At 51.5% G+C, this 25,394-nt stretch overlaps 10 protein-coding genes across 10 annotated transcripts; 5 read left to right on the top strand and 5 right to left on the bottom strand.

Moving 5' to 3' along the window:
• Positions 1-124: 124 nt before the first annotated feature.
• Positions 125-1,588, top strand: CDV56_109425 (Dor1-like family protein; the record flags this gene model as incomplete). The annotated part of the gene is made up of 1 exon (XM_026763044.1): positions 125-1,588. The coding sequence occupies one exon, from the start codon at positions 125-127 to the stop codon at positions 1,586-1,588; it is 1,464 nt and encodes a 487-aa protein (XP_026618701.1).
• Positions 1,589-2,201: 613 nt separating this feature from the next.
• Positions 2,202-3,503, top strand: CDV56_109412 (ELL-associated factor; the record flags this gene model as incomplete). The annotated part of the gene is made up of 1 exon (XM_026763031.1): positions 2,202-3,503. The coding sequence occupies one exon, from the start codon at positions 2,202-2,204 to the stop codon at positions 3,501-3,503; it is 1,302 nt and encodes a 433-aa protein (XP_026618700.1).
• Positions 3,504-4,374: 871 nt separating this feature from the next.
• Positions 4,375-6,081, top strand: CDV56_109391 (putative cyclin; the record flags this gene model as incomplete). The annotated part of the gene is made up of 1 exon (XM_026763010.1): positions 4,375-6,081. The coding sequence occupies one exon, from the start codon at positions 4,375-4,377 to the stop codon at positions 6,079-6,081; it is 1,707 nt and encodes a 568-aa protein (XP_026618699.1).
• A 445-nt stretch (positions 6,082-6,526) lies between these two features.
• Positions 6,527-8,317, bottom strand: CDV56_109377 (AGC family serine/threonine-protein kinase; the record flags this gene model as incomplete). Its single annotated transcript, XM_026762996.1, has 1 exon — positions 6,527-8,317. One exon carries the CDS (start codon positions 8,315-8,317, stop codon positions 6,527-6,529), a length of 1,791 nt encoding a protein of 596 aa, XP_026618698.1.
• A 1,264-nt stretch (positions 8,318-9,581) lies between these two features.
• Positions 9,582-10,703, bottom strand: CDV56_109362 (dihydroneopterin aldolase family protein; the record flags this gene model as incomplete). Its single annotated transcript, XM_026762981.1, has 2 exons — positions 9,582-9,785; positions 9,852-10,703. 2 exons carry the CDS (start codon positions 10,701-10,703, stop codon positions 9,582-9,584), a joined length of 1,056 nt encoding a protein of 351 aa, XP_026618697.1.
• A 1,231-nt stretch (positions 10,704-11,934) lies between these two features.
• On the bottom strand, positions 11,935-13,544 carry CDV56_109345 (putative pre-RNA splicing factor Srp2; the record flags this gene model as incomplete). Its single annotated transcript, XM_026762964.1, has 5 exons — positions 11,935-12,318; positions 12,378-12,474; positions 12,532-12,605; positions 13,085-13,245; positions 13,301-13,544. The coding sequence occupies 5 exons, from the start codon at positions 13,542-13,544 to the stop codon at positions 11,935-11,937; spliced, it is 960 nt and encodes a 319-aa protein (XP_026618696.1).
• A 1,630-nt stretch (positions 13,545-15,174) lies between these two features.
• Positions 15,175-17,231, bottom strand: CDV56_109312 (electron-transferring-flavoprotein dehydrogenase; the record flags this gene model as incomplete). Its single annotated transcript, XM_026762931.1, has 3 exons — positions 15,175-15,274; positions 15,335-16,853; positions 16,931-17,231. 3 exons carry the CDS (start codon positions 17,229-17,231, stop codon positions 15,175-15,177), a joined length of 1,920 nt encoding a protein of 639 aa, XP_026618695.1.
• Positions 17,232-20,083: 2,852 nt separating this feature from the next.
• CDV56_109280 (TBP family protein) lies at positions 20,084-21,066 on the top strand (the record flags this gene model as incomplete). Its single annotated transcript, XM_026762899.1, has 4 exons — positions 20,084-20,358; positions 20,421-20,508; positions 20,579-20,993; positions 21,050-21,066. 4 exons carry the CDS (start codon positions 20,084-20,086, stop codon positions 21,064-21,066), a joined length of 795 nt encoding a protein of 264 aa, XP_026618694.1.
• Positions 21,067-21,853: 787 nt separating this feature from the next.
• Positions 21,854-23,455, bottom strand: CDV56_109258 (NAD(P)/FAD-dependent oxidoreductase; the record flags this gene model as incomplete). The annotated part of the gene is made up of 3 exons (XM_026762877.1): positions 21,854-22,139; positions 22,201-23,188; positions 23,407-23,455. 3 exons carry the CDS (start codon positions 23,453-23,455, stop codon positions 21,854-21,856), a joined length of 1,323 nt encoding a protein of 440 aa, XP_026618693.1.
• A 494-nt stretch (positions 23,456-23,949) lies between these two features.
• Positions 23,950-25,054, top strand: CDV56_109238 (class I SAM-dependent methyltransferase; the record flags this gene model as incomplete). The annotated part of the gene is made up of 2 exons (XM_026762857.1): positions 23,950-24,050; positions 24,145-25,054. 2 exons carry the CDS (start codon positions 23,950-23,952, stop codon positions 25,052-25,054), a joined length of 1,011 nt encoding a protein of 336 aa, XP_026618692.1.
• Between the last annotated feature and the right edge of the window lie 340 nt (positions 25,055-25,394).

Raw genomic sequence — 25,394 nt, 5'->3', positions numbered from 1 at the left:
CACCACTGTTGGAGACTTCATCGCATCAACTTCTAGCCAGTTCCTCTCCCACCATTGATCAGCTGTACCCCGTTCTGTCAACTGCTCCCTCCCTTTACAGAAGGGAACAGCCACGGGATTCACCATGACTGACTATCTTTACGACTTATTGGCTCCTCATTTCCCTCCAGCAGATGCTGCCTCAACACCGTTGGCTCCAGATAATGACACGACTACGGTTCAATACTTGAACCGACTATCAACGCTCTCCCTTGAGGCCCTGGAAACGACGGAACCCCAATCTCTGGCGCAATCTTCGCATTCTACCCTCCTGTCCCTCCAGGCCTTATCGAATCGCTCGCACAAGGCCTTCATCACATCTGCCGATAGCCTCTCTCAGCTCCGTACCTCGATTCCCCAATTGAACCGCAACGCACAAAATTTACGAGATGCAATCCCCAAACTTGACGAAGAGGTGGTCCGATTTTCCACCAAGTACAGCCGAGCCGCAGAGAACCCGTCTCTGGAGCGGCGAAAGAAGGTCATGCAGCTGGCGAGAAATGTCGATCGACTCTCCGACATTCTAGAACTTCCTTCTCTTCTATCGACAGCTGTCTCATCGGCGGCTGCAAGCTCTGGTGCCGCGGGCGGCACCTCGTTTTCTACAACCTATTCATCTGCTTTGGATCTATACGCTCACATCAAGCGATTGCAAACACTGTATCCTGATTCTCCCCTCGTCAAGGATGTCGCCTCTCAGGCCGAGGATGCGATGAAGGAGATGACAACGAATCTGATAGCGGGTCTCCGTACGCAGAACCTTCGATTGGCAGCGGCTATGCGAATGGTAGGCTGGTTACGTCGAGTGGCTCCGGAATTGGAGGGGTTGCACAGCGACGGTGGAACGGGCACTGGAGAAGGCGCACTCGGTGCGTTGTTTCTGGTTTGCCGATTGGCAAATTTGGTTTCGACAATAGATGCATTGGATCCTTTGCGAGAACTAGCAGACCAGGAGACCCAGCGCAGAACTCGGAATACAGATCACCAGGATGGGGCATCGAACTCGTCCTGGTCTCACGGCCACCAGACAGAAAAGTTTTTGAAACGATACATTGAAATCTTCCGGGAGCAGAGCTTTGCAATTGTTTCCTTGTATAAGAACATCTTCACCCCTGACCAAGCCGAGTCGGAGTCGGTTATTGCAGGACTGCGAGGGATTGATCCTCGCGTCAAAACGAGCTCGTCACAGCCAACTCGCAAAGATGATCCCTTACAATGCCTTCCACCAGCTTTGGCAACCTTCCCCATGCATCTCGTCCAGCTACTGAGTGACACGTTACGCACCTATCTACCCAATGTCCAAGATAAGAGCTCGCGCGAAAGTCTTCTAACTCAAGTCTTATATTGCGCTGCTAGCTTAGGAAGACTGGGAGGGGACTTTAGCATGATTTTGACGGAGATGAGTACCGCGGAAGACGAACACAAGGGAAATGCCGCCTATGAGTGGGAAGAGATTACACGAAAGCACCGAGCCTTGGCAGGGCGGTTGGAGCAACTCACCGGAACTGCCTCCAAGGGGACTCCGCGGGTGACTTCACCCCTTCATTGAACAATAGCCGCGAGATAGAGGTTGCTAGCAGTAGGCTAGACTTGAGAGCCTCAGCAAATGGCGTTCGTCCAGTGATGCTCACGATAATTATATCTGCCGCTGAAGGTCGACGGGTGATCGGCTGATGGGCATCCTCATCGGGAAAGGAGAGGCACCGGGGACACTAATCCTGTGCAGGACTAGCTGCGGGCGCCGTTCGGCCTCCGCCTTTCAACGTTGTCTGGACCGCCGTCATCTTCCCTCCCCCCATCCCATCCCATCCCATCTCATCTCATCTCGTCGCGTTTCAGCGCTTCAAGTCCGATGCCAGCTTGTAGCTGACATGTCTAGCTGCTCTCTTCAGCATTTGTTTCTATACTTATATTTTTTCACGCTTTCTCTGTTCCTTTTCCTCTATGGTTGGCCTTCGTTGTACCATCTCCTTCCCCCTTCTTTGTCCTCCCCGGTGTGACAAGCTCTCTTGTGTGCAGTTGTCCCCTCTTCTTTGTGCTTGACCACACAAAGAAATGAGACCTTCTTGTAGGTCATATTAAAGAGCACTGGTTTTATCTACATTACGGTCGACTTCCAGCGCACTCGTTCCCCTCTCTAAGCCACCAGAGTCTTGTATCAAATGGCGACCTCGGCTCTGTTCCCCTCGGGCGGAATGATTGATCCCACCAAAGACTACCCTATCATCTTGGGTGAACGATTGGCAAGAAAAGATGCGAACACGCAATCGAGATTAATCAACATTCAGTACAATTATAAATCGAAGTCCGCGTCCTCGCAGCAACGCACCTATATAACCCGAGCTGCGCAATATCCGGACCTGTATAACCTCACAATCACTGACAAGGCACCGAATGCCGAACATAGTGCGTTAACATACTCATACAAAGGCAGCGTGGATCCAGAGCATGCTACGTCTGAGTCCGCCGAGCGGAATCTGGTTTTGGTTTTCGATCCGGATCGTAAAGTCTTCGTTCTCGAGCAGATTGCGACACAATTGAACTTCAATCTTCGGTCGGCACCTAATAAGACTGAAAAGCAGGTGACGGAGCAGTATGCGCAGCTGCGAACATTGCATGATGATGATCAGGGTTCTGGTGACGACAGAGCAGTTGAAACAACCGCTGACACTGACGACGGCCCCGCTGATGACAGCAATCCCTACGACTATCGTCACTTCCTGCCAAAAGAAAACGCTGACGATGACAAATCCGTTTCGGACGGCGCAACCTCATCCCATCTCAATGCCAGTAAAGCCAACACCCCTCTGATGACCGCGGCTGCCAAACCCACTCCAAGTCCCAAAGCTCGACCTAAGCCTCAAACCAATCCTCTCCGTCAAAAACAACGTCCGAGCAAACCTCCTAGAAACAAAACAACGAGTGCTCCCAAAACGACTCTGGAGCCTCCGGCGCAAGTTAAACGGGAAGAGCCTCAGGAGGAAGAGAAAGAGGAAGTGGAGGAGTTTCCAGCTGAAGAATTGAAATCGTCACCTTCGGACACTGGAACCGAATTGGTATCGTCCTTCAAGGCGGCTCCATCACCGGGCTCTAATATCATAATTGACGGAGATCTAATCATCGATATGGGCTCACCCCCTCCATCTCGTCCCGCTTTCAGGGTTAATCCAGCGCACTTCTCGTCCAACAATACCCCGGCAAACGACGAAGATGAAGAGGAGGAGGAAATGGAAGCTTTGCGGCTACCATCTCCTGTCGGCCGCGGTGGTGTCCCGTCTGAGAGTGCGGATCACCCTTCAACAGCACCGGCAACCCAGGAGGAGATTGAGGATGATGACGATGCACTGGCGGCTGAAATGGAAGCTGCTTTTGAGGAAGAAGCGAGGAAGCAAGAGTACCAGCCACCATCTCTGCAGTACCATGTTCCCAGTGATGATGAAAGTGAGGTTAGCGAGGAGGAATGATACCTTTTCTATTCTATTGTCTTATTTTCCCACATCTTGCATCTCGGCCCAAACTCCGACCTGTCGCGATACCTTTGTCTACATGATTCTGCTTTTTTATGTATCAGATTTACTTGCGTGCATGGCGTCGTTTTGGAGTTTTGGAGCGAGGCCCTGGACCCAGCCCAGTCCACCACTTCACTAGAGGGTAATGATACCACGATTGAATCATACTTGTACACAGAAATCTAACGAAATCTTTTTCCACCCCCCCGAATTGAACCCTCCAATGTCAAAATCAGCCTGACTTGTTGTACGATACGGATACCCCTTGTACTGTGTCAACCAGAGCCGATCTACATGGACCGGAACAACTCGATGATCCGGGCCTTTCGCATCCGCACTCCTACATTATCTTTTGGAGTGTTGCGAGACACTGTGAGCAATCCAAAGACTTCACAACACCATAGTATACCATATCATTGAGAGCCGTTTTTGATCGAATCAGAAGGTTTATTCCGCCTACCCAAGCAGAAGAGCTTCGGAGCTTCTGCCACGCCTACCAGATCACTCGTTCAGCAAACGCCATCTGCTCTCGATCTTTTGGCTCAACACGCTTCAAGACTGGCCTTGATTGCGAAAAGTCAACTCGCGATACCACGAGGTTTACCATGCGCTATGATTGATGCGAACTCATAATTCACGCAATTCTGGCATCTCCTTGTCGTGGAGGGAGGACAGACACGCAGCACCACGTGCGGTCAGCGCGCCCTGCTCAGCTGTCCTCCTCGAAAAGATAGCACTTTCCAACAAACACCAGAAGAAAACATTCTGTCAACTTGATTGTCTTTTAAGTGATTAACCTGTAATAAGACAATCTCACCAATACGTCATGGCCTCGGCACCGTCGCATTCCCCCGAGAAACGACCTGCGCCTGCTGAGTCGAATCCCGTCCTCCTCGCATCGCAAGCCCAATGGCTCTTCACAGATGAAGAACTCACTCGTACGCCATCCCAACTCGACGGCATGAAGTTGGGAGCGGAGCATATTAGTCGCAGCAAAGGTGTCAATTTCATCACCCAGGTCGGCATCATGCTGAAGCTGCCCCAGCTCACTTTGGCAACCGCAGCCGTCTACCTCCACCGGTTCTTCATGCGATACAGCATGGTCGATATCCCGCAACGACCGGGCATGCATCCCTATCCCATCGCGGCCACAGCGCTATTCTTAGCTACGAAAGTTGAAGAGAATGTTCGAAGGATGAGAGAGCTCGTGGTGGCTTGCTGTCGAGTGGCGCAAAAGCAGCCGAATCTGGTGGTGGACGAGCAATCCAAGGAGTTTTGGAAATGGCGGGACACAATCCTGCATCATGAGGACCTACTCCTGGAGGCGCTCTGCTTCGACCTACAGCTCGAACAGCCGTACCGCATCCTCTACGATTTTATCTGCTTTTTCGGCGTGAATGAAAACAAACCGCTCCGCAACGCCGCATGGGCCTTTGTCAACGACTCCATGTTTACGGTCCTCTGCCTACAATTCAGCGCACGCACCATCGCTGCCGCCGCTCTATACGCCGCCGCGCGGCACTGCGACGTGGGTTTTCAGGACGACGACCGCGGTCGACCGTGGTGGGAGCAGATTGACGTGGATCTGTCGCAGGTGCGTCGCGCCTGCATGAGAATGGCACAGCTCTACGAGAACAATGCCATGCAAAAACATAGCCAGTACTACCCGACCACCCCAATACTGTCGGACGAGGGCACTGAGAAGACCAGGATCCCACACGCTGGCAGTCCCGCAAATCGTCCTCCAGCAGAGACAGACGTCAATCGCGGACGGAAACGATCGAAAGAACCAGAAGACAACGGCGAACCTCGAGGAAGTGTCTCTGAATCCATGCAGACTCCTCCAGCCCCCTCCAACGGAGAGCGTTCTCCAAAACGACCACGCAGGGAGTCGGATGCAGCGCGAGGCGGCAGCTCGCAGGATCAACAGCAGAACCCATCCGCACCTTCCTCGCAGAGCCTGCCAAATGCAAGAAGCCCTTCCTCCTTCTCCTCTCAGGGCCGGCCTCATCTTAACGGCCAGGTTCCTCCATCCTTGCCTCATCCCCCCACTCACCACCGTCACCCGCATCCCCTACCACCAGCTCCCCGTCCACTCCCACGTCGAGATAGCGACCACCGTCCTCCCGGCGGCGGAAAAGGCGGAGGAGCAAGAGCAGCCGATCCAATCCAACAACGCATTGACGAAATTGTTTCACAGAATATGCCGCCGCACGGTGGTCCACCAGCACCACCACCACCCGGAGGCGGAGCGAGGATCCCCAACAGACGAAACTCAGTAGATCGCCGCGGACCCGATCGATACCGCGGGTACGATGATCCCGCGAGACGACGGCGGCCGTCCTTCGGAAGGAGGTCGCAGTCATTCGAGGAGCAGCATCCACCGCCCCCAGGGCACCAACATCATCAACCTTTACCCCCACCGCCACCTCCGCCTGATATTCCTCAGCCTCCACCTCCACCCCCGCCATCACAACCGGAACAAGCCGGTCAGGAAGACGAAGGTGGGGGCAGTGAAGAAGGGGAGCTCTGATTATGACTTCGCCGTAGACTTGAAACTCCTCTTGTTCTTACGACAACCACAATTACTAAAATGCAGAGAATACACATGATTCAGACGACGAAAAGGAGAAAGTCTCTCCAACTGATTGTGGCTGATCGGTGACCTGGTATGACGTCGCACTACCTCATAGTTCATATAGATGATTATTTCAGCGGCTGCACCAGTTGCTGCGTCCATTGCATTTATTCACTACTACCTCCGGAGCATGCATTGGCGGGGTTGGTTGACTTTATTTGGATAGTATATGATTTGAGAATCCAACAATATAGAACGGATATTGTGCTCCGTTGATACTTGAATTGTATGGAATTCGCTATATACGATTTGCAAGCAAGATCTGCAAAGACGCAAATCGTAGTAGAATTGAAGCAAGGCCGAAGTGAAATGCCCATTGAACAAGAAAAAAAAAAAGCCATCAGTAACCTTGGGTCATAACACCCAGTCCATGGTCAAGTAGGCTGCTGGAAGCCACAAAGCTAAATCCGCCGAACGGGTCATTGTCGCAACTCATCCCATCCAGACCGGTCGGCATTGCACGCTGGCCGGGGCGCTGACGAAGGGAGTAATAATCGTCGAACCCGTTGCTGGTGACAACCGGACTCAGCGGCAGAGCGGTAAAGTCGGCGGAGAAATTCTCTGCCAGAGCCGGGTCTGTGACGACGGGGAGGATAGGCGGAACAGCCTCGCGGCGCTCGAGCGCCTTCCAGTCGATCTTGCGGAAGAAGCGATGGTTCTTGATGGTCTGCAGGTCCTTTGGCATGTGGTAGCCGAGTCGCTTGGACGGTTCCTTGCGCAACAGGCGCGTGAGGAGGTCTTTGGCATCCGGGCCGAGGAAGTAGGGCAGCGTGAGCTTCTGCTTGACGATTTTCTCCTGCAGCTTGGCGTTGTTGTTGGCCTTGAAGGGCGGGGAGCCGGTGAGCAGATCGTAGCCGAGGGCGCCGAGAGACCACCAATCGCAGGCTTTGCCATACGGTTTGCCTTGGATGACTTCGGGAGCCATGTACTCGATGGTGCCCAGAGAGGAGTTGCAGCGATCGTCATCGTTGACTGCGATCTTGCTGAGGCCAAAGTCCGTTAGTAGCAGATGGCCTTCGCGGTCCAGGAGACAGTTCTCCGGCTTGAGGTCGCGATAGATCACACCCACGTTCTGGTGCAGATGTTCGAGAGCGAGAACCATCTCCGCCATGTAGAAAGCCGCGGCATCTTCGTCGAACATGCGTTCCATCGCCAAGTGGTGGAACAGCTCACCACCCTGGGCATATTCCAGGATAAGGTACAACTTTTCGTGATCCTGAAACGCGTAGAACAGTTTTACCACGAATGGGTGACGGTTCACACTTTCCAAAATCGCGCGCTCAGTCTTGGTCTGCTCCACGAGCTTCTTGTGGACGGTGAGCGATGCCTTGCGGAACTGTTTCTGAGCATACAACTTTCCAGTGAGCGCATGGCGCACAAGCAGCACGGTTCCGAATGAGCCCTTGCCCAGGCAGAGCAATGGCTCAAAGTCTGCGGTTGTCATTTTGCGGCACAGCTGAGTGCGGACGTCCTGCGCGCCGGAGAGGCTTCCAGACGTTTCCTCCGCCGCGGCATCGAAACTGACGAAATCATGTTCCAGGGGTACTTCATAACTAGTCAGGACCTCTGTCTGATCGCTGTCCGAGCAAACGCTCGCATTGCTCGGCGTTTCATAGCACAGGTCACTCCGCGCAGCCTGAGCGGTACCGCTGCCGGACAAGCTGAGCGAATCGAGCTGAAGCTTCAAAGCGCTCACGCCACATCCGGCAGGCTGGACCATGGGGCTGTTTCCATTGCTTTCCGCATGAGCGCGTGCTCGTGCTGAAGGAGGAGCCTTAGCACTTGTGGTCGAGAAATCCGAGTCTTCGTCGCCAGAAGCAAGTGGAGTAAACCCGCGGACGGTGGAGATGGCCCGGGGAACCTCACGTGCCTGATGCTTTTTCTTCTTTCTGCGACTGTCTGGTCTGCCGGACAAGGCTTCAACGTTGAGATTGTGTGCCGGAAAGGGACTAACTTCATTGAGATCCTTGGTGACCGGAACTTGCTGCTTGCGGGTGGGACTGCCACCACTCATGCGAAAGCGAGTATCAGGGTTATTGTCGAGAAGGGCATCGTCACGAGGTTGCGACATGTCTGCCTGGGGCGCAAAGACGTCTCCCACGGAAAGATCATCATGCATCGGTGTATCCATGTCTTCGGCAAAGAATCCCGGTCGAGGACAGCGACGGCAAGATTCGAACAATCAAATCGGAAAGCGCCAACAAGCACGCTTTGTGATTCAGACTTCAATTCATCCACTCAACCCCTAACAGTAAACAGGTACTAGCCTATCGAAGGAAATCTGACCGTGCAAAATGATTGTTAGCGTCATAGCTCCCTTGCCAGACATTGCGGGGTATTTTCGAGGCGAAACGCAAAACATCACACAAGAGCGAGTGACGTGACTATCCAGGGACCCAAGACATACCTTCAACGCGAAAAACTCAGAGCAGAAGTCACCGCCCCCACTCGAAATAAAGCAGGAAGTCACGCTGGTAGCTCTGAATCTCTCGCAGTTTACCGTCCGCCCTTCTTCAGGACGGACCAGGGACCCCTAGCCAAACCACCTCGGCAACCGAGAAGTCGAACAGCAGGGGAGCCGACAAGACTTGAGTGTTAGATAACGCGTATTTCTCCAAGGATCCGTGGGGAGCAAGCCCGAAGGTTCTATTCAAGGTCAAGGAGCGAGAGTCGGCAAGGCAGCCAGCGAAGCGGATAAAAGCGGACGAGGACAGCGAGGGCGCAGACAGGCACATAGAGGAACGTCAGACGTGTTGAATGAAGATGAGAAGCTGGATCCAAGTGAAGGGTAATGGTGTGATGGTTCTTGAGAGCAAGAAGAAAAGGGAGAATTGGCAAGCTGAATGTCGGGAGATCCAACTTTCACAAAGGAAAAGACCCCATCGGCCTGGAAAATGATGCGGGAGTTGCGGGGCCAATCAGAACGCGTGTGACCTAAGCGAGACTATTCCGCTTTTAGTATACTGATTTCACGTGCTGTCGTCATTGGATCGAGATGATGATGATAATGTTCTGTATACTTCATCGGATTTGAGCATGTACCCTTGGAGGTAAATAAGAAGAAGAAGAAGAAGAATAGACAAGCTTAGACTGTTCTGCGCGTGTATATTACTGAGTTACCAGTAAGTGATCTACACGGCAAGGCGGAGGTAACCGTCAGGAAGAACTAGTACTTATACTCACGTCCTGATCCGAGATCAAGTCATCGAAACAGTAAGCCTGGGGCAAAAAAGAAGTCCATACAGTCAGACAAAGGGATACTGGTTCAAGATCGATTTTCTCTGGTGTTTGTCCACAAAATGTGCCCAATGATCCAGCTGACAGGGACATGTTATATAGACTGATTATGTTAGGACATCATATGCACAAAGCCACTGAATCCGATGAGGCTTTGGCTATACCCTTCCTCCTTCCAGGTCTGATCTCTCGAAGAATGCCTGTGAGCGGGTAATTTCGATCCCAGACCTTTCTACAAAGGACAGTGCGCTTGGCTTCTCGACCCTCACCGTGACTCGTTCATTGGCAAACTCCACGGTGACTATGCGCGCAACGAAGGTAGCCAGGGCCTCCACGGTCTGGAATGAGGTTTCTTCTACTCGCTGAGACAGAGAGTCACAAGTCAGTTTGAGACTTGACAGGAAATAGTAAGACGATGAGCGACTTACCTCAGCAACCCCTCTCGTCATCTGCTGATAAGTATCAATAACCGTCGAGCCCCAAGCCAATTGCCCAGGACCCTTGAATTCCAACGAGATGATAACAGCCTGCTTCTCGACCCTCTCATGGGAATTCACTCCAAGGATACAATGGCACCTGATACCATCAATCCGGAACTCCTCCTCCAGAACAACAGGACACCTTTCCGAGTCAAGCGCTGTGTTCTCATCTCCCTGCCGGTACCCCCAAACGGTGAGGCTCCGATACTTCAAGCCTTCCTCCGCACGCAACAGCGCCTTGGGCAGCTGCAACCAGACCTCGCACTGCCCAAACACCCCATCAATGGGCGAATTCGCCGAGGACAGCCCCGCGAGCGGCGCCTGCATCTCGGCCGACGCACTCCCTCTCCTCGAGCCCGGATGGACATGGACATGCGACATTCTCCGGATCCCGGCAGCCGTCTCATCGAGTAGCCCCAGGCCGCAGTTCGCGACAATCCCCGCAGTCAGCCTTACATCCTGCCCGATCTCTGTGCGCATCATCTCGTCCCTCCGGCTTCCGTCCGCGCTGATCATCCGTTGACTCGGGGCGAGGCTGTGTTTTTCCATGTTGCGGATGTCTTCTTCCAGGCGGCGGTAGAGCTTGCCGTAGTCGAGGGAGAGGGAGACGTCGTCGGCGGCTGCGGCCGCGATGGCGGATGAGTAGGATAGTTTCAGTGATGCGGTGCATGGTTGTGGTTTTCCGTCACGATGCCATGGGTCTGGTGCAACGGGTAAGGGGAGTTGAATGTTGCGAAGTTGAACGCTGTCCAGGACGGCTGGGTGGGAGGGGATATGGACGTTGACCCGTTGCTCGGCCATATTCTAGAAGATTTATCGCGAGTAAGGTGTCTTTTTGTATGGAGATCGATCTACTCGAGAAGTATTGGCTTTGAAACTCGACGGGGTAGCGGTAGCTTGGCTGATGTTAATGACTGTATTTGGGGATCTCGGTGAGCAATGACCCTCTGCTGGAGCAAAATTAAGACAAACTCGAATTAATTGCAAAAGGGGGGGGAAAAAAGCTTTCACATCAGTCCATGCAATATTTTTTGGGGTGCTATTGAAGATGCTGGACAACAGCAATTCTTCGAGAAAATCGAAGTCCTGGCTCTTGACAGTGAAGATAGCGGGGTTGCTCCGCCTCTAGTAGCGCGGCGAGACCCATGACGAAGAATGATGATACCTCGACACAACTCTAATAGCGCTCAGGATAGATATTGGAAAACCCGTTCCCTTTTGGCTTTTTGCATGATCGTTTGTTAAGCTCCAAGACGACCTTGAAATCATGCGAACGGCATCTCCAAAGGGTCAAGCTTTGGTGGGCTTGTTCAGTGGCAGCGAGCTCCCCACATCCATTACCTGCTTATCGCCGTCACCCAAGGGATCCAGCAAAGACTCCACCTATGAAGAATTTATCTAGGTTCTCTCTTTCGGGTCTTTTCTATACCATCAATCAATCATGTCGGGGAACGTTAATTAGCCACGTACGCACACCTGCGTACGGGACTTTCAAAAGGAAACAGCCTAAAAACGACCAATGTAGATGTTTGGATTAGTTAGTTCAAATTTACAAGCTCCTCCGCACAGGAGAGACGGCCAGTATCGCGTTTTTCAAGGACCAGATCGTCAAAAAGTCCAGTAAGATCCCTTCGCAAACATAGAAATGGACATGGAATCTCAGTCGACATTGCCAGTATCATTAGCAGCCAGAAGCCTTGGCGAGATTTGTGATTAATTAAGGAAAGTCGTAAGTCCTGCAATCATGCACCTGTTGATTTCCAATTCCCGGGATAGAGCTCCATCATGGACCTGCAAACAAGAGATCGTTGTCACATCGCATCCGGAATCTCGACCCTTAGCACGGATGTAGAAAAGAGTCACACCATCTGGGATCTTTATGGTATCTTTGCGATTCGGACCAGGTATTCGTATGCGTTGGCAGGTATCCCAGTAAGAGGAAACACTTGAGCAGAAGGAAATGGAACAAAGGAAGCGAGACTGAATGGGTATCCGCCATGTATGCAACACAATCGAAGCAGAAAATTAGATTCTACCAGTATCCACGGCGGTCATAAGGTGGGTAGTCGCCTCTTGGGGGGCTCCGAGGACGTCCGTAGGGTCTCGGTGCCATGTATGGGTCATCATAATGACGGGGAGGTGGTGGAGGACGGGCATCATAGGGGTCATCGTAAGGACGACGCGGAGGAGGGTAGTCTTCAATCCGAGGCCGGGGAGGAGTGCGACGGCCGTAACCATCACGTTCATAATAGTCGCGGCGGAGCGCAACAGGTGAGCGTTCCCTGTAATGGGCGCGGGGGCTGTAACCACGAGGTGCGGGGAATCTCCTGTCGTACTCCTCGATAGGAGGATAGCTGCGACGCGGTGAGCGAGACCGATATGGATCACGGAAAGTGCGGTCGTCGTAAGGCTGGATCTGGAAGCAAGCAATTAAGAATCCTGGTTCGATACCCCATGTCCTGGCAAGGTCCTTACATCGGCGACACAGCTCACTCGGGAGCCCTTGAACTCTCGTCCATCAAGCTTATCGATGGCAGTTTTCAGGTCAGCTGCAGTTTCGAATTCAACGAACCTTGATTGTGTTAATGATTGGAAATTATAATCCGTGAGATTTCAAGCTTCAACCCACCCTCTTCCTTGTTCGCGGCCAGTCTCCGAGTAGACAACGTCCAGACCAGATTGACGTGCAAAATCTTTCAGGTCCTATATGATCCAGTGGTGAGAATCCGCTTACAAGTCTGGGTAGATCCTAGTCAAGATCCGGTAATGCAAGGAGGCCAGGAGAAGTAGAGATGTGGTCAAAAACAGATGAGACACAAATAATTGGAAAGGAACGAAACAGGAACAGGTCATGTCGCAACCCAAGGACTCCAAGACTTTGTTTGAGTCCATGGTGATCACACCGTCATCCATTCAAGAAGGAAATTGCGGACATCCAGATGGCGACCATCTGGACTGTGGCATCTGAATGTCCTTGGATACATGCCGAGGGAATGTCACCACCAAATAGGTTGTATGAGCTTGAAATATGGGTATTGACTTCTGGTCTCATGGATCCTGGGGTCGAGTTCCTGGATGTCAAAGGACAGGTGTTGAGAACAATGGAAGGCTCATGGAACACTGAGTGGCCAGGCTGTGTGGTATCCAGGAAATCCTAGGAGAAGGAGAGATGGGCTGCTAACCTGCCAGCTTGTTTCCGGAAGACCAGAAACCAACATGCGGAAAATCGTACGACGAGGACGAGGCATATTAGGACGATCCGGTGGGCCAGAAAAATTTTCCTTGCGCCGTGGTCCACGCGCAAACTGGACTGTAAGTCGCTCGCCTTTGAAATCACTGCCGTCTGTTTATAGAATCAGCCAAGCGAATAACGTCAATCATCTGCATCGACAACTTACGAAATGCTAGATGGTGGGTTGTTAGCGAGGTTATCCTGTCCAAAGTGAAGGTAGGGCTGCTACTCAGGGAAATCTTACCAGGAACCACATCTCTAGCATCCATCGCATCCTCGTACTCGATGAACCCGAATCCGTTCATCAACTTGATCTCTGTGATCTTCCCTGAGCCATGGCTACTAAAGTGTTCCTCGATGTCCTGTTTGGTCACTGAATAGAAAGGCAACGACGCCAACGTGGGCGCCATCGGCAAAAGTCAGCTCATCGCAACACAAATAACGAGCAGTCTAGAAAGGCGCAAGGTTAAACTGCCAAAACAAAACGCTATCCGTAGAGGTTGAGGTGCTGCAGGCCGGGATAAACGGAGACTTAGGATGTGGGAGATGTTTGTTCCCCCTCCACATCTCCATGTCCAAGAACAAAGGAAGATCCCAGGAAACAGTTCGAAGACCCATGAGGGCTTATGGGAAGACCAGGTGATCCAAAAGGGGCTCTCCTAGTTGTCTTGGAAGGCGCAAATTGACGGTTTACAGAATCCAAGTTGACACACACGGGAATATCTCCTAGGAAAGGGTAGAATTGATGATAAAGGCCTGCATACCGTTGCGGGGAAGATTCCCAAGATAAAGTCGGGTGGAGGAAACCTCAGTCATGGCGGTTAGACAGCAGAATGATTCTGGCTTCCGATGGACTTGTAGTGGCCAAAATGATCCAGGTCAAAGATTAGCGAAAGATCAGGGGCCTTGGGATTCAGATAGTTGTGGTCCTGAGATTAGTATGGCAGCGTATTCCTGTTATCCCGCGTAGTGGAAGGGTAGATTCTCCAGATGTGGCTCGTACGACCGGGGTTGGACAATGGAAACCAGGCCAGGTTGGAAGGACAGAGAAGTTGCTAGATACAATCAGGTCAATATACCAGGCGAGAAAGGACAGTGAGATACGGAGTAGAAGGAAAGGTGAGTGAGAGGGAAGATGAGAGTGAGAGTTGTGAGGTTGAAGAGAGAGAAAGTCGAGAGGGTGGAGGTTTGTTTGACCGCCAGAACAAAAGCACTACCTGCCTAGGATTACGTACCTGCGATACCAGCCTATCCAGTCTTTCCCTACCTAAGTACAGAGTAAATCGTCTGGCAATCAGTAGACTAGATGTGTTTCTTCCAGTCAGTTTTTCCTCTTTCTGACGGTGGACGAAACAATGCGAAAAGTGATCGATCAATCAGAAATGGCCGGTCCGCCTCACTTTGATGATCCACGTGGCTCCGCCCAAATCGCCTTGAGAACTCTCGACAGCCTCACCTTGAAAGACTCTAAGCTTCTAAAGTTTAAATTGTTCTTCTTGACGCTACCTAGAGTTCAATCTACTACAAATGTTGTGATGATAGCGGCGGATATGAGGGTATCATCTAAGAATCTAGCTATATTCTTCCAGATCCTGCCATCTCTGGAAACATCGCGGTTATTTCCATGGTTCAGCTCTTCGGTCCCCACGGGGCTCAACTTCAGCCCCAAAGATCAATCTGGGCCTCCGAAGTTCTTGTGGGAATTTGCCAAGAGAGAGATGTAAATTTCTACTCCGTAGAGAGGTATGCTAGTGTAGTACGTAATGCGTAAATATTGATATATCCAATCAACCTGTACATTTCATGTACACCCCTCGTACTGTAGTCAGTTGGTGTATATCCTTTTGTATAGTACAAACATTACCCAAGAGGGAGAACATATCAGTCAATACAAAATGTCAGCAGGGTGAAAGGATGCTCTAACCCGTAGAGTTGATCGAGGGAAGTCGGCGGAGGAATGAGCTCGAAGTATCGATTCCAAACGACACAGAAACAATGCAAGACAATGAAAATGAAGGAGAAATTACAAGGGGTATGGGCTTATGTCTTGAAGTATTTAGGGCCTTCTCCGCCCTGAGGTGTTTGCCAATTGATATCCTGTGTCGGCACCTTGATATCGCAGGTCTTGCAGTGGATACAGCTGTGCGTCGTTAGTATCTGCATGCAGCTCCATAAATGCGCACAAGAGACAAAGACTTACTTTTGGGCATTGATCTGGAAGCGAACGCCGTGCTCCTTGCTTGGATCCTCGACGTACTCATAGACGCCAGCAGGACAGAATCTGTTTTCAACGCCATGGTACTTGGGCCAAGAGATGTCCGTATGCTTGTCCCAATCAGCGACCTGTAAATGGACCGGCTGGTCCTCCTCGTGGTTCGTCCCCGTTCGGCTCACACTGGTCAGGATATCGAAGCTGATCACGCCGTCAGGTTTGGGGTATTCGATCTTCTCACATTCAGATGCCGATTTGGTGGATGCTGCATCTGTGCCGTGGTGCTTGAGTGTCCAGGGCGTTTTACCGCGGAACAGGAAGGCTTCTAAGCCGGAGTAGAGGATACCGCCGTAAAGACCGAGCGGGGATTTGAATGAGGGCCGCATATTGCGCACTTCGTGCAACTCCTTCCAGATCGAGGACTTTCGAAGAGCATCCTCGTATTCGAAAAGGAAGACAGTACCGTTGTTGTCATTCTGCAGAGCATTGAAAGTAGCCTCCGCAGCCAACATGCCCGATTTCATAGCCGAATGAGTGCCCTTGATTTTGGGAACGTTCAAGAAGCCAGCCGTGTCACCGATGAGAGCGCCTCCTGGGAAAGCACATTTGGGAATCGACTGGAAGCCACCTTCGTTGAGTGCCCTGGCACCATAGGAAATGCATTTACCGCCCTCTAAGACCTCCTTGAACAAGGGGTGGTGCTTGAGCTTCTGGAACTCTCCGTAAGGCGAAAGCCACGGGTTGGGATAGTCCAGACCAACCACCAACCCAATGCTGACCAAGTTCTCTCCAAAATGGTACATCCAGGCACCACCGTAGGTGTCCGAAGGAAGCGGGTATCCCATAGAATGTACGATTTCTCCCGACCTGAACTTTTCCGGTTGAATCTCCCAGACCTCCTTCAGCCCGATACCGTAAGTCTGAGGTTGGCTATCGCGTCTGAGGTCGTACTTCTTGATCACCTGCTTCGTTAAACTACCATGGCAACCCTCGGCAAGGAGAGTGACGCGAGCATGAAACTCCATACCCCGCTCAAAATTATCCTTGGGCTTGCCGTCCCGACCAACACCAAGATCGTTCGTCGCGACGCCGAGGACGGAGCCATCCCGATTGTAGACCAACTCGCTGGCGGCAAATCCAGGGTAAATCTCGACGCCCAATTCCTCAGCTCGCTCACCCAACCACTTGGTCAGCTCGTTCAGACTGACAATGTAGTTGCCATGATTATTCATTTGGGGCGGGGCGGGAATCGGGAACGACAAGTTCTTGGTCAAAAAGCGCATCTTGTCCTCCCGCGCTGGTGTTGCGCCCTCAAATCGCGATGGGTTGTCCTCGGACAACCAATCGGGCAGAAGCTCATTCATTGCCGTTGGTTGGAGAACATTGCCTGAAAGTATATGTGCGCCCAGCTCGCCCGCTTTTTCCAGTAAAATAACACGGAACTCCTCGTTTCCAGCCTCGTTTGCAAGTTGTTTTAGTCGGATAGCTGCCGCAAGGCCGGCAGGACCTGCGTTGGTAAAGCAATTGAGTCAGCCACCAGACGATGAGTAGCCACAAATGGCTGGCAAAGACGAAAGCTCTTACCGCCACCAACAATGCACACGTCTACTTCATCCGACTCCCTCTCTACTTGACGCGGATCGAAATGACCATGCTCATCTGTAAGCCTTGTCGATAGCGACTGCGAAAACGCACGAAATTGGCCGAGTGGCTGTCTCCGAGAGAAAAGCGCGGTGTGGCGGGCCGAATGCCTAGTGGACACAGGTCTCGTGTTTCGAACGGTTGTAGCAACAGTCGAAAAGGACGAGGCAGCTCTATTCAGTCGTGTGCGACTTGTGTGCAATTCGCGCCTCAAGAGAGGCAAGACGGCTCCTTTCGAAGCCATAGCGATATCGGAGAAAACTGCAACAGGGGATTCGAACTGCCACTCTTAGTACTTCTGAAGTCTACAGACGATGAGTAGACATGGCAAATCAGCCCTTCCAAGAAGAAAAACTCGGAGAAGAAATTAATTAATCCTCAAGGAACAGAAGAAGCCCTGTGAACAAACCAAAGTGCGACTTAGAAGGCTAGGTATGGTGGGACTTCCGTGGGATGGCCGAATTTGGCGGTCCTGGACAGTTTGGCAGTACCCGAGGTAAGCTCAGCCAATGGGAATCTCGGCGATGCGAATCATCCTCCTCCTACCTCGTCTTTCCGCTGGTAAACTGGTCATTCCGTCGGAACCCGACAGCAACAGTGGACATGAACCCTAGGTTAAAGAGCTTCATATTGCCAAAGTATTAACTTATGGTTTGTGATGATTCATAATGAGTTCACAGAGCAAATTAGACTCGCTTCTTAGTGCCTGACTCCATGCCACACGAGGCTCTGCAGTGGAATCACATGAAACGCGTGAGGCTGAACACGTCCAAATGACAAGCAGATGACCGTTTACCTTTCGGAAGGGGAAGGTATGTACAGACAGCTAGCTATCCACCAGCATCATGTAAGGTTCTACACGTGGCTGAACTCTGGAGAGAGGGAGATCTGGATAATGTAGACTAGAAGTCGAACAAGGCCGAACAAGGTAGGTTCATATGATAGAGATGTTGATTGTGATAGTCGAAAAAAGGAGTCGCCCACTGTAATCTATCATGAGTCCATATATATCTGTGTTTACACGCATTTCAGCACCAGCCTGTGTACTGGTACATTGGATAATGTCAATGACTTTCGCTGGGTCCATGCATTATCTAGGCTTGATTTCGATAGATACCAGGAATAGCAAGAAAATCCGTTGATCTTCAATTACCGAGTCCTCCATGTAGACTTGCTCATGGATATGATTTCATCATTATCTTCCTTTAATGCTAAGCACGGCGTAGGAGAAGGACGATTGGACAAAGCACAAGAGCCTTAATTTAGTCAAGTTGGTGGATCACGAATCGTGAGATCTGGGGATAGGTCCGCGTCAGGCTCCAGTCTGGAGGAAAGATAGGTAAACCATGAAAATGATGAAACACCTTACAAATGGCCTTGACCTATCACCGACAACAGTCAAGGGCCAGGGTTAAGACAGACGCGATTTTTTTCGGATCCATCTCAGCTCAAAACCCAGGATTGCAAACTATTCTGAAGGCCGATTGTTGGGTCAAGCCACCATCATAGACAGGTCAACAACCTCATAAACAGGGAAAGATAGGTACAAAACCATGGAGGGAACAAATCAAAGTGACTGGGCGAAAAGAAAGACTTTTGTTCATTTGCCATCCCCTAAAGCGGCATGAGAGGAGGCGCGTCGCGAGGGAAACCCACCGAGCGCAATATTGCATTTCTATTCGTTGAGCAGGTATGGATGGATATGTGCAGTGGGTCTGACGAGCAGTTGCAGGAGCGACGCGGACTGGGCAACAGCAAGTGGCTGCAACCATGGAAAATCAAAGAAAAAAAGGGATGTCTGATGAACAGCCAAACAGAGCGTGTACGGCTTAGTGGGGCTCCCAAGAAAATGTGCTGGATGGGTCTTACATTGAGCCAACCAGAAATGGCAGAATGGCGCTTGCTGGGATGAAGGAGAGACAAGCCACTCAGCCTCGAGGATTTGGCCACCCCGGAAGCCACTAGTGGAACGCTAACTCACAAACAGATGCCCCAAAGCAGCCAAACCCATGGATGGAAACGACCTCCATCGCTGCTTTTGCCGCCACCGCCCGGCCCAGCCTCCCCTGACGCCAGCACTCCCGGGCGCTGTGAGTCAGCCTATATAAAGGCCCAACCTCCCACTTTCCTGTTGCACTTGGAATTTTGACCCTGGTCTTGGCACCGCCCGGAACGCCGAAACTAATCTTCCAGTCGCCTTCTTCCCGACGACCAACCTCTCCTCCCTCCCCTCTCTCTCCACACTCGTATTGAGTCGCAGAGTTCCGCTATCTTCAGCATAGTATTCTCTGCTTCTTTGGCCTGAAGAATTCCGGGAAGAAGATAATAAGACGCTCAGAAGAAAGAAAAAATTTCTTCTGCGCAGTTTCAGTACCGCCTGAAACACGAAGCTTGCAGCCTCAGGTGTGCATCTTCGCCACTCTCTTTCAAGACGCAGATAGACATCTCCAATACCCAAAAAGGGAAAAAAAACCAAAACCAAGAAAAAAAGTTGTTTGTTTGACCTGAAGAAAAAGCTCTGCTCTTTCACGTGCTTCTGTCACTGTTCATTCCCTCACTTGCACTGGTTCTGTGCTACTGCATAAGTGTTACTAGGAAACACTTGATTGTGATTTTCTAGTATCTCATCATCTCCCTGGTGTTGAGCATCTCTCTGGTTGGTTTTGCCTCTTGTCATCTCCACCAGACCTATCTTGCTGCTGTCCGTCTATCGACTCAAAACTTCGAGCTTGAGTTGAGCTAAGGCAGCATTGCTGTAGGGGAGACATTGAGTTGTTCATCTCCCACAAAGGGTGAGACTCACTTTTCTTCTGCGCCTACAAAATATTCACAGTCGCAACACATCATCATTCACTATTCCATCATCTTCCTTCGCCACCTCATTTCTCATTTCTTTCCTCCCACTCCTCACCTCCGCCCATACTTCTTGACATGAATTCTCATGATCATCAATCTCTTTGGCTTTTTGACTGACTCGGTCTTCTGAGAGGACAGACTGCCGTCTTCTACAAGCTCTTCGGCTCGCGATTTTATCTCGCATATCCACTTCAGTTTCGGCTGGTCTACAGCTTGAGTATTTCTCTTGCTCACGTCGCAATGGAATCTCTCACGACCCATCCTTCCACCGCGCAGCAGGCCCGGGCCTTCACTTCACCCGCTTCTCTGTCCTTTCCCGGTGGTGCCGGTGATTTGACACCTCCGTCTTCTGAAAAAGAAGGAAACATGGCGATTGGTGCTCAGGGTGCGAATGGAACTGTGAACGGCCATCAGCAGGGGGGAAATGCCGTCAACGGCAATGGGGTGACGCCCGCTACTCCCGCTGCGACTCCTGGTGCCAATGCTCCGGGAAGTGGTATCGTGCCTACCTTGCAGTGAGTATACTCTTGCTGTTTTTCTGGATCACCAGAATGCTGAACAAGGACTTCTCTTCAAGAAACATTGTTGCTACTGTCAATCTTGACTGCCGTTTGGATCTCAAGACTATCGCGCTTCATGCACGGAATGCAGAGTACAACCCAAAGGTATTAATTTCCACACCTCCCTGAGCTGGTTATGTCAGGGTACAGTGTGGCTGAACTGCTTTTCTAATAGCGTTTTGCGGCCGTGATCATGCGTATCCGTGAACCGAAAACCACCGCTTTGATCTTCGCCTCCGGCAAGATGGTCGTCACTGGTGCGAAGTCTGAAGATGATTCCAAGCTCGCATCCAGAAAGTACGCGCGTATCATCCAGAAGCTGGGCTTCAATGCCAAGTTCACCGACTTCAAGATCCAGAACATCGTCGGCTCATGTGACATCAAGTTCCCTATCCGCCTGGAGGGTCTGGCTAGTCGCCATCACAACTTCAGTTCTTACGAGCCTGAGCTGTTCCCTGGTCTCATCTATCGTATGATGAAGCCCAAGATCGTCCTCTTGATTTTCGTCAGTGGAAAGATCGTCTTGACTGGCGCCAAAGTCCGTGAAGAGATCTATCAGGCGTTCGAATTGATCTACCCTGTGCTTTCTGGTATGGTCATTTACTTCCTTGTTTGAAGCAGAACCTTATGCTAACGATTCGATCAGATTTCCGCAAGGTCTAAGAACCTCCCGCGGCATACTGGTCTGCATATGGAGATTACCCACTTCATATCTTTCACACATTCCACCTGTATTAACACTTTCTTTTTTCCTTTTGAGAGGGACGGGTGGCATTTTCAGTGCCTTTTTGCTGTGACCTCGCTTATGATGATTCCTCATGCTAGCATTTGTACGGCGTTCTAGCGATTCGGACCCTTTTGCCCCATGGTCGTTGTTCCCTGTTTCACCAAATATTTCAAATGTTTACAATTAGATAGTAGCACAATCCGCGGACTCGGGGGGCGGTACTGTGCGCTGGTCGAATGGTTGCCTCCTTTCTAATATCTGGTCGTGTTCTTCGCCTATTGGCTTGAACTCTCACTGGCTTTGTCCAGTATGAGGTTGCTCTTTGTTTTATGAGCTCGTGGGACATGGAGGAAAAGAAAATTATGCGGCACTTGATTAGACTACCGACATTCTTAGGAATGAAATGAAGAGGTAGTCTCATAGTACTGAAATCTGTGAGAGTTCCTTTGAATAGTTCAATCTCCCGACATAGCTCTCAACTCCTGAACTCTCAAGGCTTATTTGACGTTCATCTGCGCTCCATAGAAACGGCGCTACTAGGGAGTATCAAGGACGTCACCCTCTGCGGCACCCTCTCATAGTACTGCTTCTCGAACACTTTTGGTACCGGTCGGAGATATGTCTGGACGATGACTTAACAATCTATCTGGACGATGACTTAACAATCTACTAGTCTGTTCTTATATATACAGTGGTACGGTTATGTACAGGACGAAAGAGCTATCATAAAACGCTCTTCCGCTGAGCTTTCTTACTCTTAGCCAACTCCTCCATCAGGAGGAGCCCCTGCTCCCCGGATCTGCTCCCGTCACCCTCGAAACCAGTCTGGTTGGCCTCCACAGGCCACTTCCAGAGATTGCGCAGCTCTGGCTCGAGCTTTCCCTCAATCGCGTCGACGACTTTGTCGCCCAGAACGGGCAAGAATTTGTATCCATGGCCGCTGCCGCCTGTTGCGAGGAACAGGCCTGCGTAGTCGGGGTGGTGGTCGACGATGAAGTCGCCGGTGGGTCTGGGATAGTGTTAGCCATGAGACTGGTTTGGAGGGGAGGGTAAAGAAAGGGATCACTTACGTGTCGGTGTACCAGCAAACGCGGGTCGTGACGAACTCGCGGTCCGCGAAGCTGGGAAGTAGCTCCTTGAGGGCTGTGCGGAAGGCTTCCTGGCCCTCCAGAGGGACGGGGACGCCGTTCTCCGGCAGACTGACTTGCATTGTGGCGCCGTTGCCGCCGGGGACGGGGACGGCCTTGGGGTTATGGTAGCCGTAGGCGTGGCGGGCGATCTTGAGGAGGTTGTTTCGAGGCGGGATGATGAAGATGCCGTTGGCGAAGTTGAGGACGGTGGGGATGTTCTCTAGTCGGCGCTGCTCCTCGTCTGTGATGCGCATGTATGCGACTGCTTGGCCGGTTGAGATGGCCCTGCCGCGGAGGTCGACAAGCTTGCCTGTCCAGGCACCCGTCGCGAGGACGACAAGGTCGGCCGTGAGTGTTGTGCCGTCCGTCAAGACGACGCCGGTGACTCTGCGCTGGGAGGTCGCGCTTTGGCTGTCGGCAAGCAGGAGCGTGTCGACCTCGCCGGTTTTGAAAACCACCTTTCCCTGCTCGTCCAGCAGCTTCTTTGCGAATCGCACGCCCGCTTCGGCGTCAGCCCAGCCCGAGCCCCAGTTGATGTATCCACCCGCTACATTCAACTCCTTCCCATATTCTGGCACGATCCGCATCACGTCCGCTGCCGACGGGAGTAGTTCGACCTTGTCGCTCTCCAGCTGCTTGACATTGTGGTAGCTCTTGGTCGCATAGTCTTTCGCCTTTTCATTGCCCGGGGTCCAAACGAGCATCAGTCCGTTCTGCGTGTAGCGACCTTCCTTTCCCCATTCCGTGTTGCGCCAGCGGTCAATGGCGGCGGCGGCGAGTTTCGCGTAGACGGGGTGCGAATAATCGGCACGGACGATTCGTGAACTGTCGACGGAGGAACCATTCGGGTTAGGGATCGTAGGGGATTTTTCCAGCAGGGTAATTTGGCAGTTTTGGTGTCGTTGCGACAATGATAGGGCGGTCGACACTATATGCGATCAGTTACTAAGGTCTCAAGATATGTAGGAGGGCGGAGAGAAGTTGGGGTCGCGAAATGCAATTGACGAAGAATATATGGCAGTAACACGAATTAAAATAGGAATGACGAATATGTAATCGACCTCTTTGCAACGGAAAGGAATATCATCCCGTGTCACATCTTCAGGTAACAATTGCAATACTCCGAGAAAAAGTTGAAGGACTCACAGCCAAAGACACCCCCGCCGACGATAAGGATTTTCTGAGGGAGCGCCATGTCTTTCTCGAAATAGAGACTTCGCTGCAGTATGATCTCTATTCCAATTGACCGGCCAATTCAGGAAGATCGCGAGAAAGCCAAAGGGGAAGAAATACTCGACTGGAGAAGAGAATCCCCCCCTCTTTATGTGAAATGCGGAGAAGTCCGTAGAAATTAGCACCAGATAAGAGCCGGCCCGGTGGAGGAATCGCGAAACGGCTCCGACGGTCGGATGTCAGTTTTGAAACCTCACGCCCTGCCGTTCTTGGCCTGGCCAGTCAAGGCTGTCAACAGAGATCATACCACCATCTATTTTGAATCGAGGTGATTGCGCTTTCTCTACATGATTTACTCTTGACGGTTGTGCGATATTTGAGCTTCGATGGATAGAGCATCGCAGAGGAATGGAATCAAATCACTGCCTTGATACCTCGAAAAATCGTTGAGGCCTATCAACTTAGGCGAACAAACACTTGAGAGCTAGTTCGATAGACTCGTTATCACTCGCAATCATGAGTGCATCTCGAGCAGGACGAGCTGCCTTGAAGAAGGCTAAAGTGCCTGTGTCCGGTCCTAAAGCATCTAACAAGATCCCGACTGTAGAAAGACCAAGGTCAGTACATGGATGTAAAATGGATTTCATCCTTGTTCTCCATCTTCGTTCCCCTGACTTTCTGTTTCTGAATCCAACATCTGACTCAAAGCAGCTCCAAACTCCCAGCGACTCCTGTGCTGCCGAAGCGGGCCAACCCTCATCTATTGAATCTCAAGCCCGAGCCGGAGACTCCTCGACTGTCTCCACGAGCCATGACCGTTCTGGGTGTCACAGCGCTCACCATCAGCACCTACTGCGGCTATCTCTACGCTTCCTACAGACGGGAGGTGACTCAGGCGCAGTCGCTTGATGTTCCCAAGGATGTATCAGACCGGTACAACCGCACCGCACCCACCTTTGATGCTGAAGTAGAAATGTCAGAGAAAGTGATGCGTCTGGGCAAGAAACGACAAGACCTTGTCCGCAAGGCACGCGGGGATGTGTTGGAGGTGAGCTGCGGTACTGGTCGGAATCTGGAGTACTACGATCTCGGGGAACGACGCGGTCTTGATGAGGATGGAAGAGCAGCGATCCAGGGGTGCCGCTCCGTCACCTTTGTCGATCTCAGCCCGCAGATGATAGAAATCGCACGGAGCAAGTTCGAGAAACTCCATCCGGAGTTCAAGAATGTGACGTTCCGTGCGCAGGATGCAAAGGACGTTGTTCCCCCGTCGGCGGGAGCGAAGCCAGCGTACTACGATACCATCGTGCAGACCATGGGGTTATGCTCGATGCCGGATCCTGTGGGCACCCTGCGCCATTTGGGATCGATTACGGAGCCGCAGAAGGGGCAGATATTGCTGCTCGAGCATGGTCGGTCATACTACGCCTGGCTAAACAATATCTTAGACAACCTGGCTCCTGCGCACGCGGACCGGCATGGATGCTGGTGGAATCGGGATATTGGTGAGATTGTTCGGCAAAGTGGTTTGGAAATCGTGGAGGAGAAACGGTGGCATTTTGGGACAACCTGGAAGTATGTCCTAAGGCCGGCGCGTGAAAGTCAAGATGCTAAGCAATAACGGTCGGGATGCATTGGTATATCATTGTATATTAGATAGACTTGGGTTTGTATGAACTGTAACTATATGAGAGACAAATAATGGCGTATGGCAAGGTTCTGTAATTGATCCGTGCATCCATATCCGGCCAAATTTGTTGATATGCGCCAACGCATCATGATAGACTTCTTGATAGTACCAATATGGGTATTCTAACGAGTTGCGAGATTTGAATGATACATACTCTGACGTGATAAGATGGAGAAAAGCGCCGTAGACCGACGTCCCAACCCCTCACTATATATAAATCATGACGTCGTCCTTTCGCTTCTGAGAAGCGTCGTCTTGCTGTTTGACCACG

The sequence above is a fragment of the Aspergillus thermomutatus genome (genome assembly GCF_002237265.1).
Source record: "Aspergillus thermomutatus strain HMR AF 39 chromosome Unknown NODE_5, whole genome shotgun sequence".
Lineage (NCBI taxonomy): Eukaryota > Fungi > Ascomycota > Eurotiomycetes > Eurotiales > Aspergillaceae > Aspergillus > Aspergillus thermomutatus.
This window is presented reverse-complemented; position numbering and strand designations above follow the sequence as displayed.